This window comes from Somniosus microcephalus, chromosome 16, assembly GCF_052327205.1.
Source record: "Somniosus microcephalus isolate GS21.2 chromosome 16, FLI_Smic_1.0, whole genome shotgun sequence".
Lineage (NCBI taxonomy): Eukaryota > Metazoa > Chordata > Chondrichthyes > Squaliformes > Somniosidae > Somniosus > Somniosus microcephalus.
Genome location: NC_141002.1, coordinates 70789899 through 70803072, shown reverse-complemented (window position 1 = coordinate 70803072; position 13174 = coordinate 70789899). Strand labels below are relative to the sequence as shown.

The 13174-nt window shown below is 42.9% G+C and overlaps 1 protein-coding gene across 1 annotated transcript in view; it reads right to left on the bottom strand.

Annotated features, from left to right (window-relative positions):
* Positions 1-187: 187 nt before the first annotated feature.
* The window catches only part of cped1 (cadherin-like and PC-esterase domain containing 1), a 289359-nt gene continuing 276372 nt past the window's right edge, over positions 188-13174 (bottom strand). Inside the window, exons 21-22 of the mRNA XM_086009209.1 lie at positions 3598-3744; positions 188-1445 (exon numbers count right to left, since the gene is read on the bottom strand). Of these exons, the coding sequence (XP_085865335.1) occupies positions 1212-1445; positions 3598-3744 (381 nt within the window). The 3' untranslated portion in view covers positions 188-1211. The remainder of the gene's footprint in view (positions 1446-3597; positions 3745-13174) is intronic.

The window sequence follows — 13174 nt, the reverse complement described above, 5'->3', positions numbered from 1 at the left end:
CTCCCCAGTGCTACCAAACTCCAGGACTGACACCACTGCTACCAAAGTACAGGATTGACCTCACATGTAACTAAACTCCTCTACCCAATACTGATAATTATGATATATACCTCCTACTGGCCCATAGTGTAGTCTCAGCTTTTAAAATAGTAAGGGGTAAAAATTAAATGCACACATAAAGGAAAAATCTCAGAATACCATTTAATAAAGATAGAATCTGAAGCTTTTTGTCACTGTAAATAAGTGGCACTCATGTTATGCCCTAAATGGTATAAATACTCCAATTGTTATAAAACAATATATCCTTTAATTTATGGGAAATGCCAGGGAAATCTACTGGTTTATTGGAACATGTTAAGTTATTTTTACGGTTATGGTAAAGAGTTATGTAATAAGATTTATGATAAAAGACAACCCGTGACTGAACAATGCCTTTTTAAAAACAGACAAATTATATTTTTTCTTTATTCCTGTTTTCCAAATAGTGGTACTTAATGCGTCCATGTATGATAAAACATTTGTCTCCCGTAGTGTCACATACTTAAACACTATCATCTTTCATAGAAAAATTAAAAATATATAAAAAATAGTATTAAAAGTAGATGTACAAAAATATCAAAATTTTGTAAACATAAAACATTCTCTGTATGTAAAATATTTTTATAAGACATTTGAGAATACAGGCAGTATTAAAAACCTTTTTGCAGGCCAAAAATAAAGGCAGTATAAATACAGGCACTGTGAGGTATATATAATTTGATATCACCAGCAATAACTGGGGAATGTGATTCCTAGTGAACAATACATACAAAAATAAAAGCTATTCAGAAACACAGCATTAAATTGACTTGGCCAAAAAGTGCAGAAAGTGAATGAATATTGCACAGAAAGGATTAAGTGGCTTACTTAGGGACTTCAAGTCTCTTGTGTGCTTAATCTTGTGTAAAATACTTTGTATCGCCTACAGCTGTTTATGCAATTCATCTGGCCAGACAGCGAGTCACATCAATTTTCTGGCTTTCCATCTGCCATTCTGAAGCCTCAAATTTGCAGGGGCACATATTGATTTCATAAAGGTTTAAAAAGTGTCACATGTCTTTGGTGGTAGCATTTGTAGCCAATCAGAGAGAAATGGAATACATGCCGTGTGGTATTTTGCACTGATCACCAGGGAAGCAGCAAATCTTAAAACTGTAAAAAGTGTCCATTTTTTATAGCTGAGTGCTCATAATATTCAATCTGTTCACACAGACTCTGCTGAGGAGAATTTCTGAATAAGCCTGGTTTATTGGACCTTTGACATGATAGTGTGATTTAAAAACAGGTAAAAAATCTTGTCGCACCGACTGCTTGCGATGACTTGAGTTGCCCTTTCCAGCAAAGGAGTATGTTGAGTGCCTTATTTTTCTGTGAATTGTTGATTTGGAAAATTCACATTTATCTACCTAAAAAAATAAAGAGAAAAAAGAACAATTCATTTATATATTCCAAAAGAGCATTTATTTTTGACAAGGTGAGATTCAAATTGTATCTGGTCAAGACTTTCAATTCTATGGTCCAAGTATTGCATTTTTACTTGAACCGGTCAACTCTGGGACATATTATCTTGCCATCAATAACCCTGCTATTTGGATTTAACATATCTAATCAGATTGCTAGATTTTTGGCTCTGACTTTTAACCATTGTAATATCCCTCTTTTCTTCTACAGCTGTCACTTCCTCTTTGTTAGTCTCTTCAGTTTAAACTGAAGCATTAAGTATCTATTCGGTATCCCTGCCAATTCAGCATCCTCCTGTGAGTTTATATTGCTCATTCCTTAGCGGACCTATCTCAATCTTAATTCTCCTTTTGTTACTTATCTGCCTATAGAATGCTTTACCATTTCTTTTTATATTCTTTATTTTAATTTCATATTTCTTCTTTGCCTTCCTAATTGTATTTTTAACCTCTTTCCTAAGCTCATCATATTCCCTTTTGTCACCTCTTAATTGCCACGGACGAAGCAGTTACGGCAGTGGAGCAAAACGACACATTTTCATGATGAAGTTGGCAGAGCTGTCCACTGGCATCCGTGCAGAGGCGCAGCTGTTGCATGTACAGCTCCTCAGAGAGGCCCTCATAGGACCAGTGCGGTGTGTACACACATTGGTGCGCTGCTGTCCTCTGCTATGCTGGCTGATTCTCCTGGCTTGGACACGCTGCTGCTGCTGCTGCAGCTTCTCCTCCAGCTTCTCCTCTATTATGATGGCACAGAGTTGTATGTCCAGGGGAAAGCCAGCCCATGTCCGAAGTCAATCTGAGAGCAGGCTTGGAGGTAGGGGAGATCTCAAAAGAAATCTGGGAAGATGAAAGCACTATGGCAAACTGAAGTGCAGGTGTCAGTGATTAAAAAATGTGAAGGAAGGGGTTCCTTGGAAGCCTCTAATCAGTAAGAGAAGTTGGGGCACTCTTCAGCCCACCAGCTCCTCAATTTTATCTGTCTAAAGTGCTTGGGGGAGCTATTAGACCATTCTTTTTTTGGGCATAAAGTTACACCAATTGCAGGAGCAGCGTAAACCCAGGAAACATTTGTGTACTTGATCAGTGGAGCTATGCAAATGAGCCCCGAGGCTTTGACACGTATAAGATTTGCACTGGTAAAAAGATCAAGGAAATTTGCATTTAGCACACTAAAGGCATAAATGTACCCAAATGCGCTAAAACACAAATTTCCTCAATCTTTTCAGTAAAATAACAGCGTAACAACAGTGTAAGTGCTGAAGACAAAGTGGAAGTTCAGGGCCAGTGTTTTCTTTTAACTTCACCCTGAGATGCAGCACTGCATTTTATCCAGTGGCCTAGTGAACCCACAGACCACAGAAACCACACAGTGCAGATAGAGGCCATTTCGGCCCATCGAGCCTGCACCGACACATATCCCACCCAATCCCCGTAACCCCTACACCAACACATATCCCACCCTATCCCCGTAACCCCACGTATTTAATCCCCCTAACACTAAGGGTCAATTTATCATAGCCAATCAACCTAACCCGCACATCTTTGGACTGTGGGAGGAAACCGGAGCACCCGGAGGAAACCCACGCAAACACGGGGAGAATGTGCAAACTCCACACAGACAGTCACCCGAGGCCGGATTCGAACCCGGGTCCCTGGCGCTGTGAGGCAACAGTGCTAACCACTATGCCACCGTGAAGAACTGACAAAACTCACCCCAACTCTGGGATAGATGGATTTGAATTGAATCAACACAGCATATTTATAATTGTTCAGAAGCATTATAACTATCAGGTTACATGCCACTGATGATATTTATTCATATATATATTTACTAATCATTACATATAAATGGAATAGTATTTTGTTGGTAGTGCTATGATGTTTGCGAGACTCAAAAGCATCTAAATCAGCTCTACTTAAACAAGCTGTATCATATATCTTTGCTTAATAAATTAATTAGGGCAAATAAATGAACCTAACTGGAGGTTACAGTACTGTAATTTAACAAGATAAATGTACTTAAAATGTCAGTGTAACATTTTGATTCCAATAAAAACCTCAGGAGAAACGTTTAAAAAAAGCAAAGTTTAGTTACCTCATGAAAATGACATGCACACTTTCCCTGAAGAAATTCTTTATAGCGTCCCATAGTGATACTAAATGTATCAACAACATCATAACCGTAGTCCTTTGCCTGAGAAAGTATTTCTGTATTTTCTTTCCACAAATTTTGTACTTCATTCTACAATAACAAAAATGTCAAGCATATGAAAATCATATCGGATGTCTTACGTCTCTAGCATATTAACTAAAATGCAGCCTAGTAAGTGATATAGTGGTTCAGCCTGGGATTAGCTTAAAACCTCTGTTTTGTTAACCTATATAGATGCTTTTATATATTTCTCAGAATGCGGGTAACACTGGCAAGGCTACATTTATTGCCCGTCTCTGGTTGCCCTAAGAAGGTGGTCGTGGGCCTTATTCTTGAAGTGCAGGAGTCTTACGATAGGCACCTCTGTACAACCTGACCCACAGAAAGAAAGGGCAGGAAAGTGATTTACTTCCAGACTGCTGCAATTTTGAACCAGTTGTACAAATACATTGTAGGTTAAGTAGTTTTGTACTTTTCTATCCCTGTGGAGAAGTAAGTCAGTTCTATTTGGCATTCTTTTGGTCAGATGCTGGCACACAAAAGTGAATGCATCTCTTAATTTGTAGTATTAAAATGTTTTCCCAGTGTCCTTTGGAAGGAGAGAGATGATTCTGAACTCCAAGCTATATTATGAACCTCTATAGTGATCTTCACCACCTCTACTAACCACGGGGGTGGGGGGCGGGTGAAATTGATCCCCATTATGTCTGTTTTATGGGTGAAAAATAAGAGTTGGGGACCAATTTCTGGGTACGAGAGATCTCCCCCAAAAATGCCTGGGTGCCCTTCTAAAAGGGGTTACACTCCTTGAATATGCTCATCAGGGGCCTAACACATGTTTTACTGCCCCGCTGCCAAATGTTCAGCGAATGCTGAGTTTTTCTGGGTCTACAGCAGTTCTTAAAGGGACCGCTGGTGGCCACCGACGGAAAGGTAAGCAAAACTTTGGCTGAAATTGTGCCTAGCCGGGCGGGTCCGGTGCGGGCAGTGGCCATGATGGGTCGCAACCCCACTGCTAGCTCCATCCCATTGCTGAAAATGACTTTCCCTTAATTGGGCCTATTAAGCCCGCCCTGCGTGTTACCCGGCCCAATTAAATGGTGCGGGTCTGGTGACATTATCAATGACGCGTTTTCAGCTGGGATCTTTAAAGGGGCCATGGCCACATTGGGTTTGAATGTCAATGTAACAGTGCTGTCAGTGCACCACAACATTGGAGTGCTGCAAACACTGACAATGACTGCACAGAGGCAGAGGGTTGCACCCAGGTTCTCCGATGACTCCCTCCATATGCTTATGGAAGGAGTCAGAGCACACCCCTTCAAATGGGCGGAAGAGACCTCCCCAGGATACCAAAACATCCTGGTTGGAGATTGCAGAGGAGGTTACCAGCAGGGATATGGTCAGGAGGACCTGGGTGCAGTGCTGCAAACATTTCAATGATCTCAGTAGATCAGGAAACATGAGTACCACGCCACACTCACCTTCATCCTGCTGTGCCTCCCATCACATCCCAATCACTCTGCCTTCCCAACCCTACCCCTACACATCCTTACACCAACATACCTTGCACGTCCACCCATCTCTCTCTCTGTCTCTCTCTACATTATCACATCCCCATCTCACTAGCCTCCCCTCGCACTCACCCTCTTCCTAGTGCAATCACACCAACTAACAACACACAAGGAGGCCATTTGGCTTTGGCACCCCACTCCATCATAGTCACCCTCTAAAGATCTAACCCATCCATTAGTTATACTCATTCCATTGCTCTCACTCAACCTTCTCTTCTTTCCCTTCTTGCAGGAAAAGAGAGTCCAAAATAAGAGGGTGATGGGGAGAACCGTCGGTGGCTCTCCATCATTTGCAAACCTTACAACAGTAGTGGAGGCTATTTTTAGAAATATCTGGAGTCGCCGAGCAGCTGTAGGTGGGAGATGGAGAGAAGGGGACATCTATGCAACCTGGTGACAGAATTACATATCATACAACTACATGGCAGACAGCAGTCACTCATATGGGGACTGATGTCAGCAGCCACTGAATGGTCATCATGTGCATAATGGTATCTGTACCCATTCTTCATATGACATATTTAACTCATCCCTTTACTCTCCCACAAGTCCATCAAGAGGCCCCCTCCGCTCCCCCCCCCACTGTCCAGGAGGAAGAGGAAGACAACTCCTCAGAGGAACCTCCAGCCTCTGAGTGCGCACCGTCACCAGACATCAGCGCACCCAGCACCAGCGCAGATACGCACACCTCGGTGGGTGCTACGCGAGATAGAGTAGTGTTGTCACCTGGTGTCTCATAACTCACAAGTGAGCAAGAGCAGATGGTGGAGACAGGGACAGCAGTGGAGAGTCCTCGTCGGAGGGTGCTGGACGGTCCTAGTCCTGCTCAGCTGCATGCAGAAGCTGAGCCTCGGGAGCCATCCAGAAAGAGGACGACCCTGGAGGTGCAGAAAGGTTTTGCTCTGACAGGTTTTGCGAGCGCAATATCTGCAAATGTTCAGAGAATGGAGGAGTTCACCTCCAACATGAGCACTACCATGTCACAGGCAATGGTGACTGTAGGCTCTTCCATGGATAGGATGGCCACCTACATGGAGCAGCTAATGTGCCACTAACAGGAGCACATGGTCTCTATGGAGAATAGATGGCTATGAATGGAGAATAGATGGCAGAGGCTCATAGACCTCGCTAGGAGGAATGTCAGCGTAGACGTGGGTCCTCAAGGCCCCACTGATGTGCAGCAAGGTGCTCTCCAGCTCCTTGGCAGCAGGAAAGTAAGCAGGCTGCCTCTACCTCTGCTGAAGCCACAGGGCCAGCACCTGGTAGAAGCATGTGGAAGAGAAAGATGACATACAAGTAGATTCGCAAGAGTAGCCACTTGGGTGTTTTATCCAATGTTTATGAATATATCCGTTAATGTGCTTTCAAACATAAAAAATCTTTATTTTCAACACTTTCCGTTCTTGGACAAATTTGTGTGCACCTTTGGAAGTGGCTTAGTGAGTTGCAGTGAATGGAGAGATATAACGGTGCCTCCAGCAATGGTGGTGAGTGTGAAAGGAATGGCTTGGTCATTGCAGGGATGCTTTATGGTGTTGCTATGGGGTGGTGCCAACCTGGCACATCATGTGGCAGCCATATGGTTGTACAGCGTCAAGTGAAATAAATCTGGCCATGATGAGGCCATCCCTGGCCTTCCAGGCAGCAATGTGCTTGGGTACTAATGTCCTCTGTCCTGTGCAGCATCAGGTGATTGCGAAGAAGGTTGATGGCGTTGTTTTTGGTGCAGCGGGTGTGCCTGGTGCTGCTGGTGTTGGGGCTCATTGTAGTCAGATTCTGAGGACCAAGGTGAGACAGTATAAACAGCATCCATGCTAAAGGAATAGATGCTAGGTGAAGTAGAAATGACAGAAGCAACCTGTCAATGGTGAGAGAGGTTCTTCCAATGAGGTGACACTGGATGGAGACTTTGCTGGAAAGACTGTAGCCTGCAGAATCTGTGCTGGGGATGCAGTGAGAAACAGCTTCTGCTGAGGAAAGTGATCATCTCTCAGGTGGGAGCTTTCATAGTACACTTGATGCTGTCAACTAATCAGCTGGAGCAATGGCCACTGAACTCCCGCCTCAGGTTGACAGACGTGGTTCCTGAGCAGCATGTTTCCCGTGGCCATCCAGTTAAATTTTAAATGGTATGGCTAAAACCACTCCTAAGGGTCTGACAACAAGCTACTAATACTTTAAATTAGGTCACCCGCCTCTGCCGGTCGGGTCGGGTCTGCGCTGACAGATGCGCCTGGCGGAAAGGCACATGGGAGCAGGATGACAGCGGGTTCCCGACCTGCTCCCAAAAATAACAACTTCCCCACCCTATCCGCCTCCGATCGCACCTGCTACCCCTCCTTTAAATTCTGGCCTTTTTTTCCACTTGCGTTAATGTGGAGCAAAGAGAAGCAAGAGTGTTCCTCCTGGCCTCATAGCAGTACTGTAGGCCGCAACCGGCCCGGGCTTGCTTCCCTTCCCATTCACCCTCTTTACCCCCCCACCCACCACCCCCAGGACTTAACTGCAGGTCAGCTTCACATCAAAGCTGGCCTAGTTTTCCAGGGCCACAACTGGCGAGTTGTATCAGAACGCTCGATTGGTGTCCGCAGCATGCTGGTTTTATGTAGATGAGGCCAAATTTAGAGTGAGCCTTGGGCAGATATCTTCGGGTGCATGTTCCAATTACGCCTCCCACTTCATTTTTTTGTATTCAAATTTAAAAGGGCACCTATGTCCCCTCCCCACCCTTGTAATTGTCCATATCATGTCAGGAAAAAGTATGAGCCTGAATGCCATTGGAAATGCTGTTTGATCTGTACAAGGTGGAATTGTAAGAAGAGCAATAAGGCTGTTGAAAGTTCTGCTTGCATCCTTTAAAACTGGCTACAGGGATACCCCTAGAGTACTATATTTTCTTACATAGAACATGGAAACAGGCGGTTTGGCCCAGCCAGTTGATATTGGTGTTTATCCTCCATAATAGCAATGCCTTAGCTTAGTTTGAGGAGTCTCCTGAGATGTCTGATGCCAAAAGCAGCAGTACTTTGAATTCTGGCTCTTGTTTTGCAGTACAGGATACTTACATGACTTAAGCATGTTAAAAGGCTTAAGATGAACCCAGAGAGTTTTGCTCTATGAAAAGGCAATGCAGTTAATTGGACTTTAAATCCATTAGTGCTTCCGTTTACCACACCTGCTGCCATATCTCCAATTGCAACCTTGAGACTATCAAAGGCTTGTATCACACAGTAGTTAAATATTTAATCTCCTGAAATGATACCCTAGGCCTAATTCCGCCAGCCTTAAGCTTCATAGAAAGAGTATCCAGTAGCTTATAAAATGACCAGGTGGCATACGCAAAGTATGTAGTACTTCAAGTGTACTGAGACACAGAAGCCGCACTTAAGGATTTCCTCAAGGTTGTCTCCACTTTCTTCTCTGTGGTGTTGTAATATATCTGCTATGTTGAACTTGGGCAGTTTGTACATCCTTAGAAAAGCATGAGGCACTTTTATTGGTCCCACTGTTTAGTATAAAGGACCACATTTTCTTCTATTTGATAATTTTAGTGAAAATGTAGACATAAAATGGAATGCAAAGTCAATAGTGTGTGCTATAAAAACTATCCATCAATGTTTAGTACTGCTTTGAGGATTCCTATAACTCAAAAATGGATTAATGAATAAAAGTGAGAGAAAAAGCTGATGCAGAAAGTCCCTACTTCTGCCTGTGAGTCCATACTGATCAACTTGTGCAACGTGTAGTTCACTGTCAAAATCAGGAATGCAAATTTTACTCCAGGTCAGACTTGTCAGTTACCAACTTTAATTAAAGGGGGAGATTTCAAAGTATCATCACAGCAGTGGTAGAAATTAGTAGTGCTCAGGTGTTTTTGGTCAGAGGGCATGAATGTAGCAGCCATTGGTAGTTATATTGTAGTGGAGCAGGTGGCGAGGGTGACCCATGAGAGCAGATGGCATAGGAGACGTGCAATTCATAGTGGATACTACACCAGACAGCAGGTCTACCAAAGCATTGTCCACTACTGGGGTTGACAGGGGAGCAGTGCATGAGGAGGTTCAGGTTCATCAGGATGAGTGTGATTAAGGTTTACCAACTAGTCAACAAAGTCAGTTTCTACACAATTTGGACTCCAAAAGCAACTATAGCAACAGTGAGAACATTCATGAGAGATACTTCCATAGTGACTATAATTTACATATTTCAGGTATCGATGTCGTATGATCATAGGCAGATTGCAGTGCAGACAATTGTTACCCTGCAACATCTATTTCCGCGACTGGTGGGCGCCGCGGGGACTGGAGTGCATCAGCAACCCGGAAAACCAAATTTTAATTTGATTTGTTAAGTTTTAGTTGAACTTTTGTGTACAGTCCAATTTGTTTTTTTTTGGGTACAAACAAAAGAGTTACCCTGCAACATCATTCGTGTGAGATGGCCGTGTATATTTAGGTGTTGGACTCCATCACACTATTCAGACTACCTTTTGATCTTGTATATACATATAGGCATTCAGCATGTTAGTCTGCACCCTGTTAGAACCTCCTCAACCACCAAGAGTGACTCATGCTGTGCTTCCTCATCAACATCACTAGGTGCAGTGTGTGCATTTGTGCTGGTGCCTGCTTCATGTGGGAGTGGTGACAATTAGTTGCCTGGTGAATGGTGCTCTTTAAATTTGGTTGAATTGCAACCTGAATTCTCCTTGCTCTGTGAAGAAAGCAGGTAGTGCATTGAGGGATTATAAAAAGCAGGTTATACAATGCTGGTTACAAAACTGTTTATGAATGGGGAATAAAAGGCAAAAATGCAACAAGTCATAGGATAAATAGAACAAAAGACATTTTTAAAAGTAGAACTACAATAGTTTGCTCATAACGAATGAGCTGTTTCAAGCCTGGAAGGATATTTATTCCATTCTGTCACTTCCAAATATATGCACGTTTAACCTTTAAACATAAATGCATTGTGGATTGAGATGGGATAATTTGGCTCATGGAAATTCCTTCATGCAATACATTGGGGGTTAAATTGGATAAGACCTGAAAATGGGCATGGTTGTGGTATGTGATTAACCCGCGCTCGTTCATTGTGTTGCAGGCAGCATGTTAAATTGGTGCTGCCTGCAGCTTTGCATGATTGCTGCGTGCAGCCCAGCGCTATCCGTGCTGTTCATTGGCTGTATGCAACAGCAGGGGGCCCAATATCGTGAGTGGCTAGTGCTACTTAAAGGCAGCCTGCACCTCTTAAAGGGAAAATGCATTTTGGCTGCAAGAAGTGGTGGGAGTCGGTTCAAAATTAAATCTGTGCTGTGATACTTTGAGGAAAGGCTGAACATGTGAGAGAACATGCACCAAGGTTTTCCGACAATGCACTGGATGTCATGGCGCAAGACGTGGAGAGAAGGAGAGACATCCTGTATCCGCAGGGCAGGGGGCAGGAGGCCCTCCAGACATGTTCAGGAGGCAGCAGGAAGAAGTGATGGCAGAGGTCAATGCCACAAGTGTAGCTCCAAGAACATGGATGCAGTGTAGGAAGAAGTTTAACGATCTGACATGAGTTGTCAAGGTGAGTGAGTTCAATCTTCAAATTACATGTCCTACCAGCTGCACCAATAGCCTCATCCACTGTTCAATTCACTACACTCCCATTACCCACCTACCAACAATCTCGATTAATCAGTACTCAACCCTTCAATTCATTTGCTTTATATATCAATGACTTAGATAAGGGACCGAGTGTAATGTATCGAAGTTTGCTGACGATACAAAGCTAGGTGGGAAAATAAGCTATGAGGAGGACGCAAAGAGGCTGCAAAAGGATATAGACAGATTAAGTAATTAGGCAAGAAGGTGGCAGATGGAGTATATGTGGGGAAATGTGAAATTATCCACTTTAGTAGGAAGAATAGAAGAGCAGAATCTTTTTTAAAAGGTGAGAGACTAGTAAATGTTGGTATTCAGAGGGATTTGGATGTCCTTGTGCATGAATCACAGAAAGTTAATATGCAGGTACAACAAGCAATTAAGAAAGCAAACAGTATGTTAGCCTTTATTGCAAGGGGTTTGGAGTATGAGTAAGGAAGTCTTGCTGCAAATATATAGGGTTTTGGCGAGACCTGGAGTACTGTGTATAGTTTTGGTCTCCTTACCTAAGGAAGGATATACTTGCCTTAGACAGCGGTGGGGGGGGGAGAGCAACGAAGGTTCACTAGATTGATTCTTGGGATGAGATGGTTGTGATGAAAGATGGAGTAGAATGGGCCTATATTCTCTGGAGTTTAGAAGAATAAGAGGTGATCTCATTGGAACGTATAAAATTCTTAGAGGACTTGACAGAGTAGAGGCTGTTTCCCCTGGCTGGAGTGTCTAGAACTAGGGGTCATAGTCTTAGAATAAGGGGTCATAGGAACAGGAGTAGGCCATTTAGCCCCTTAAGCCTGTTCCGCCATTCAATGAGATCATGGTTGATCTGCGATCTAACTCCATATACCTGCCTTTGGCCCATATCCCTTAATACCTTTGGTTAATAAAAATCTTTCAATCTCAGATTGAAAATTAACAATTGATGTAGCATCAGTTGCTGTTTATGGAAGAGAGTTCCAAATGTCTACCACCCTTTGTGTGTAGAAGTGTTCCCTAATTTCACTCCTGAAAGGTCTGACTCTAATTTTTAGACTATGCCCCCCTAGTCCTAGACTCCTCAACCAGCGGAAATAGTTTCTCTCTATCTACCCTATCTGTTCCCTTTAATATCTTGAAAACTTTGATCAAATCACCCCTTAACCTTCTAAATTCTAGGGAATACAACCCTAATTTGTGCAATCTCTCCTTGTAATTTAACCCTTGGAGTCCAGGTATCATTCTGGTAAACCTAGGCTGCACTCGCTCCAACGCCAATACATCCTTCCTACGGTGTGGTGCCCAGAACTGCTTACAGTACTCCAGGTGTGGTCTAACCAGGGCTTTGTATAGCTGTAGCATAACTTCTATCCCCTTGTATTCTAGTTCTTTATATATAAAGGCTAGCATTCCATTAACCTTTTTGATTATTTTCTGTACCTTTACATGGCATTTTAATGATCTATATACCTGGACCCCCAAGTCTTTTTGGATCTCCATTGTTTTTAGCTTTTCACCATTTAGAAAGTACCCATCTCTATCCTTTTTAGGTCCAAAGTGGATGACCTCACATTTGCCTACAGTGAAATCCATTTGCCACAGTTTTGCCCATTCACTTAATCTATCGAGATCCCTTTGTAATTTTATGCTTTCATCTACACTGCCTACAATGCCACCTATTTTTGTGTCATTGGCAAATTTAGATATGTGGCTTTCTATGCCATCATCTAAGTCATTAATACATACTGTGATTAATTGAGGCCCCAACACAGATCCCCGTGGGACACCACGAGTCACATTCAGCCAATTAGAGTACCTGCCCATTATCCCTACTCTCTGTCTGCTGCCGCTCAGTCAATTTCCTAACCAGGTCAATAATTTGCCTTCAATTTCAGGGGCTTCTATCTTATTTAACAGTCTGTTATGTGGGACTTTATCAAATGCCTTCTGGAAGTCCATATAAATGACATCCATAGACATTCCCCTGTCCACTACTTTAGTCACCTCTTCAAAAATTCAATCAGGTTTGTCAGGCATGATCTATCTTTCACAAATCCATGCTGGCTCACTTGGATCAGCTGAAAAATTTCAAGATGTTTAGTTACGCTATCCTTAATTATAGACTCTAACAATTTCCTGACAACAGATGTTAGGCTAACTGGTCTATAATTCCCTGGTATCCTTCTCTCGCCATTCTTAAATAGTAGAGTGACATGTGTAATTTTCCAAGCTAAAGGGATGGTTCTTGAATCAAGAGAACGTTGGAAGATTATAGTTAGGGCATCTGCAATGTGCACACCATCTTCCTTTAAAACCCTGGAA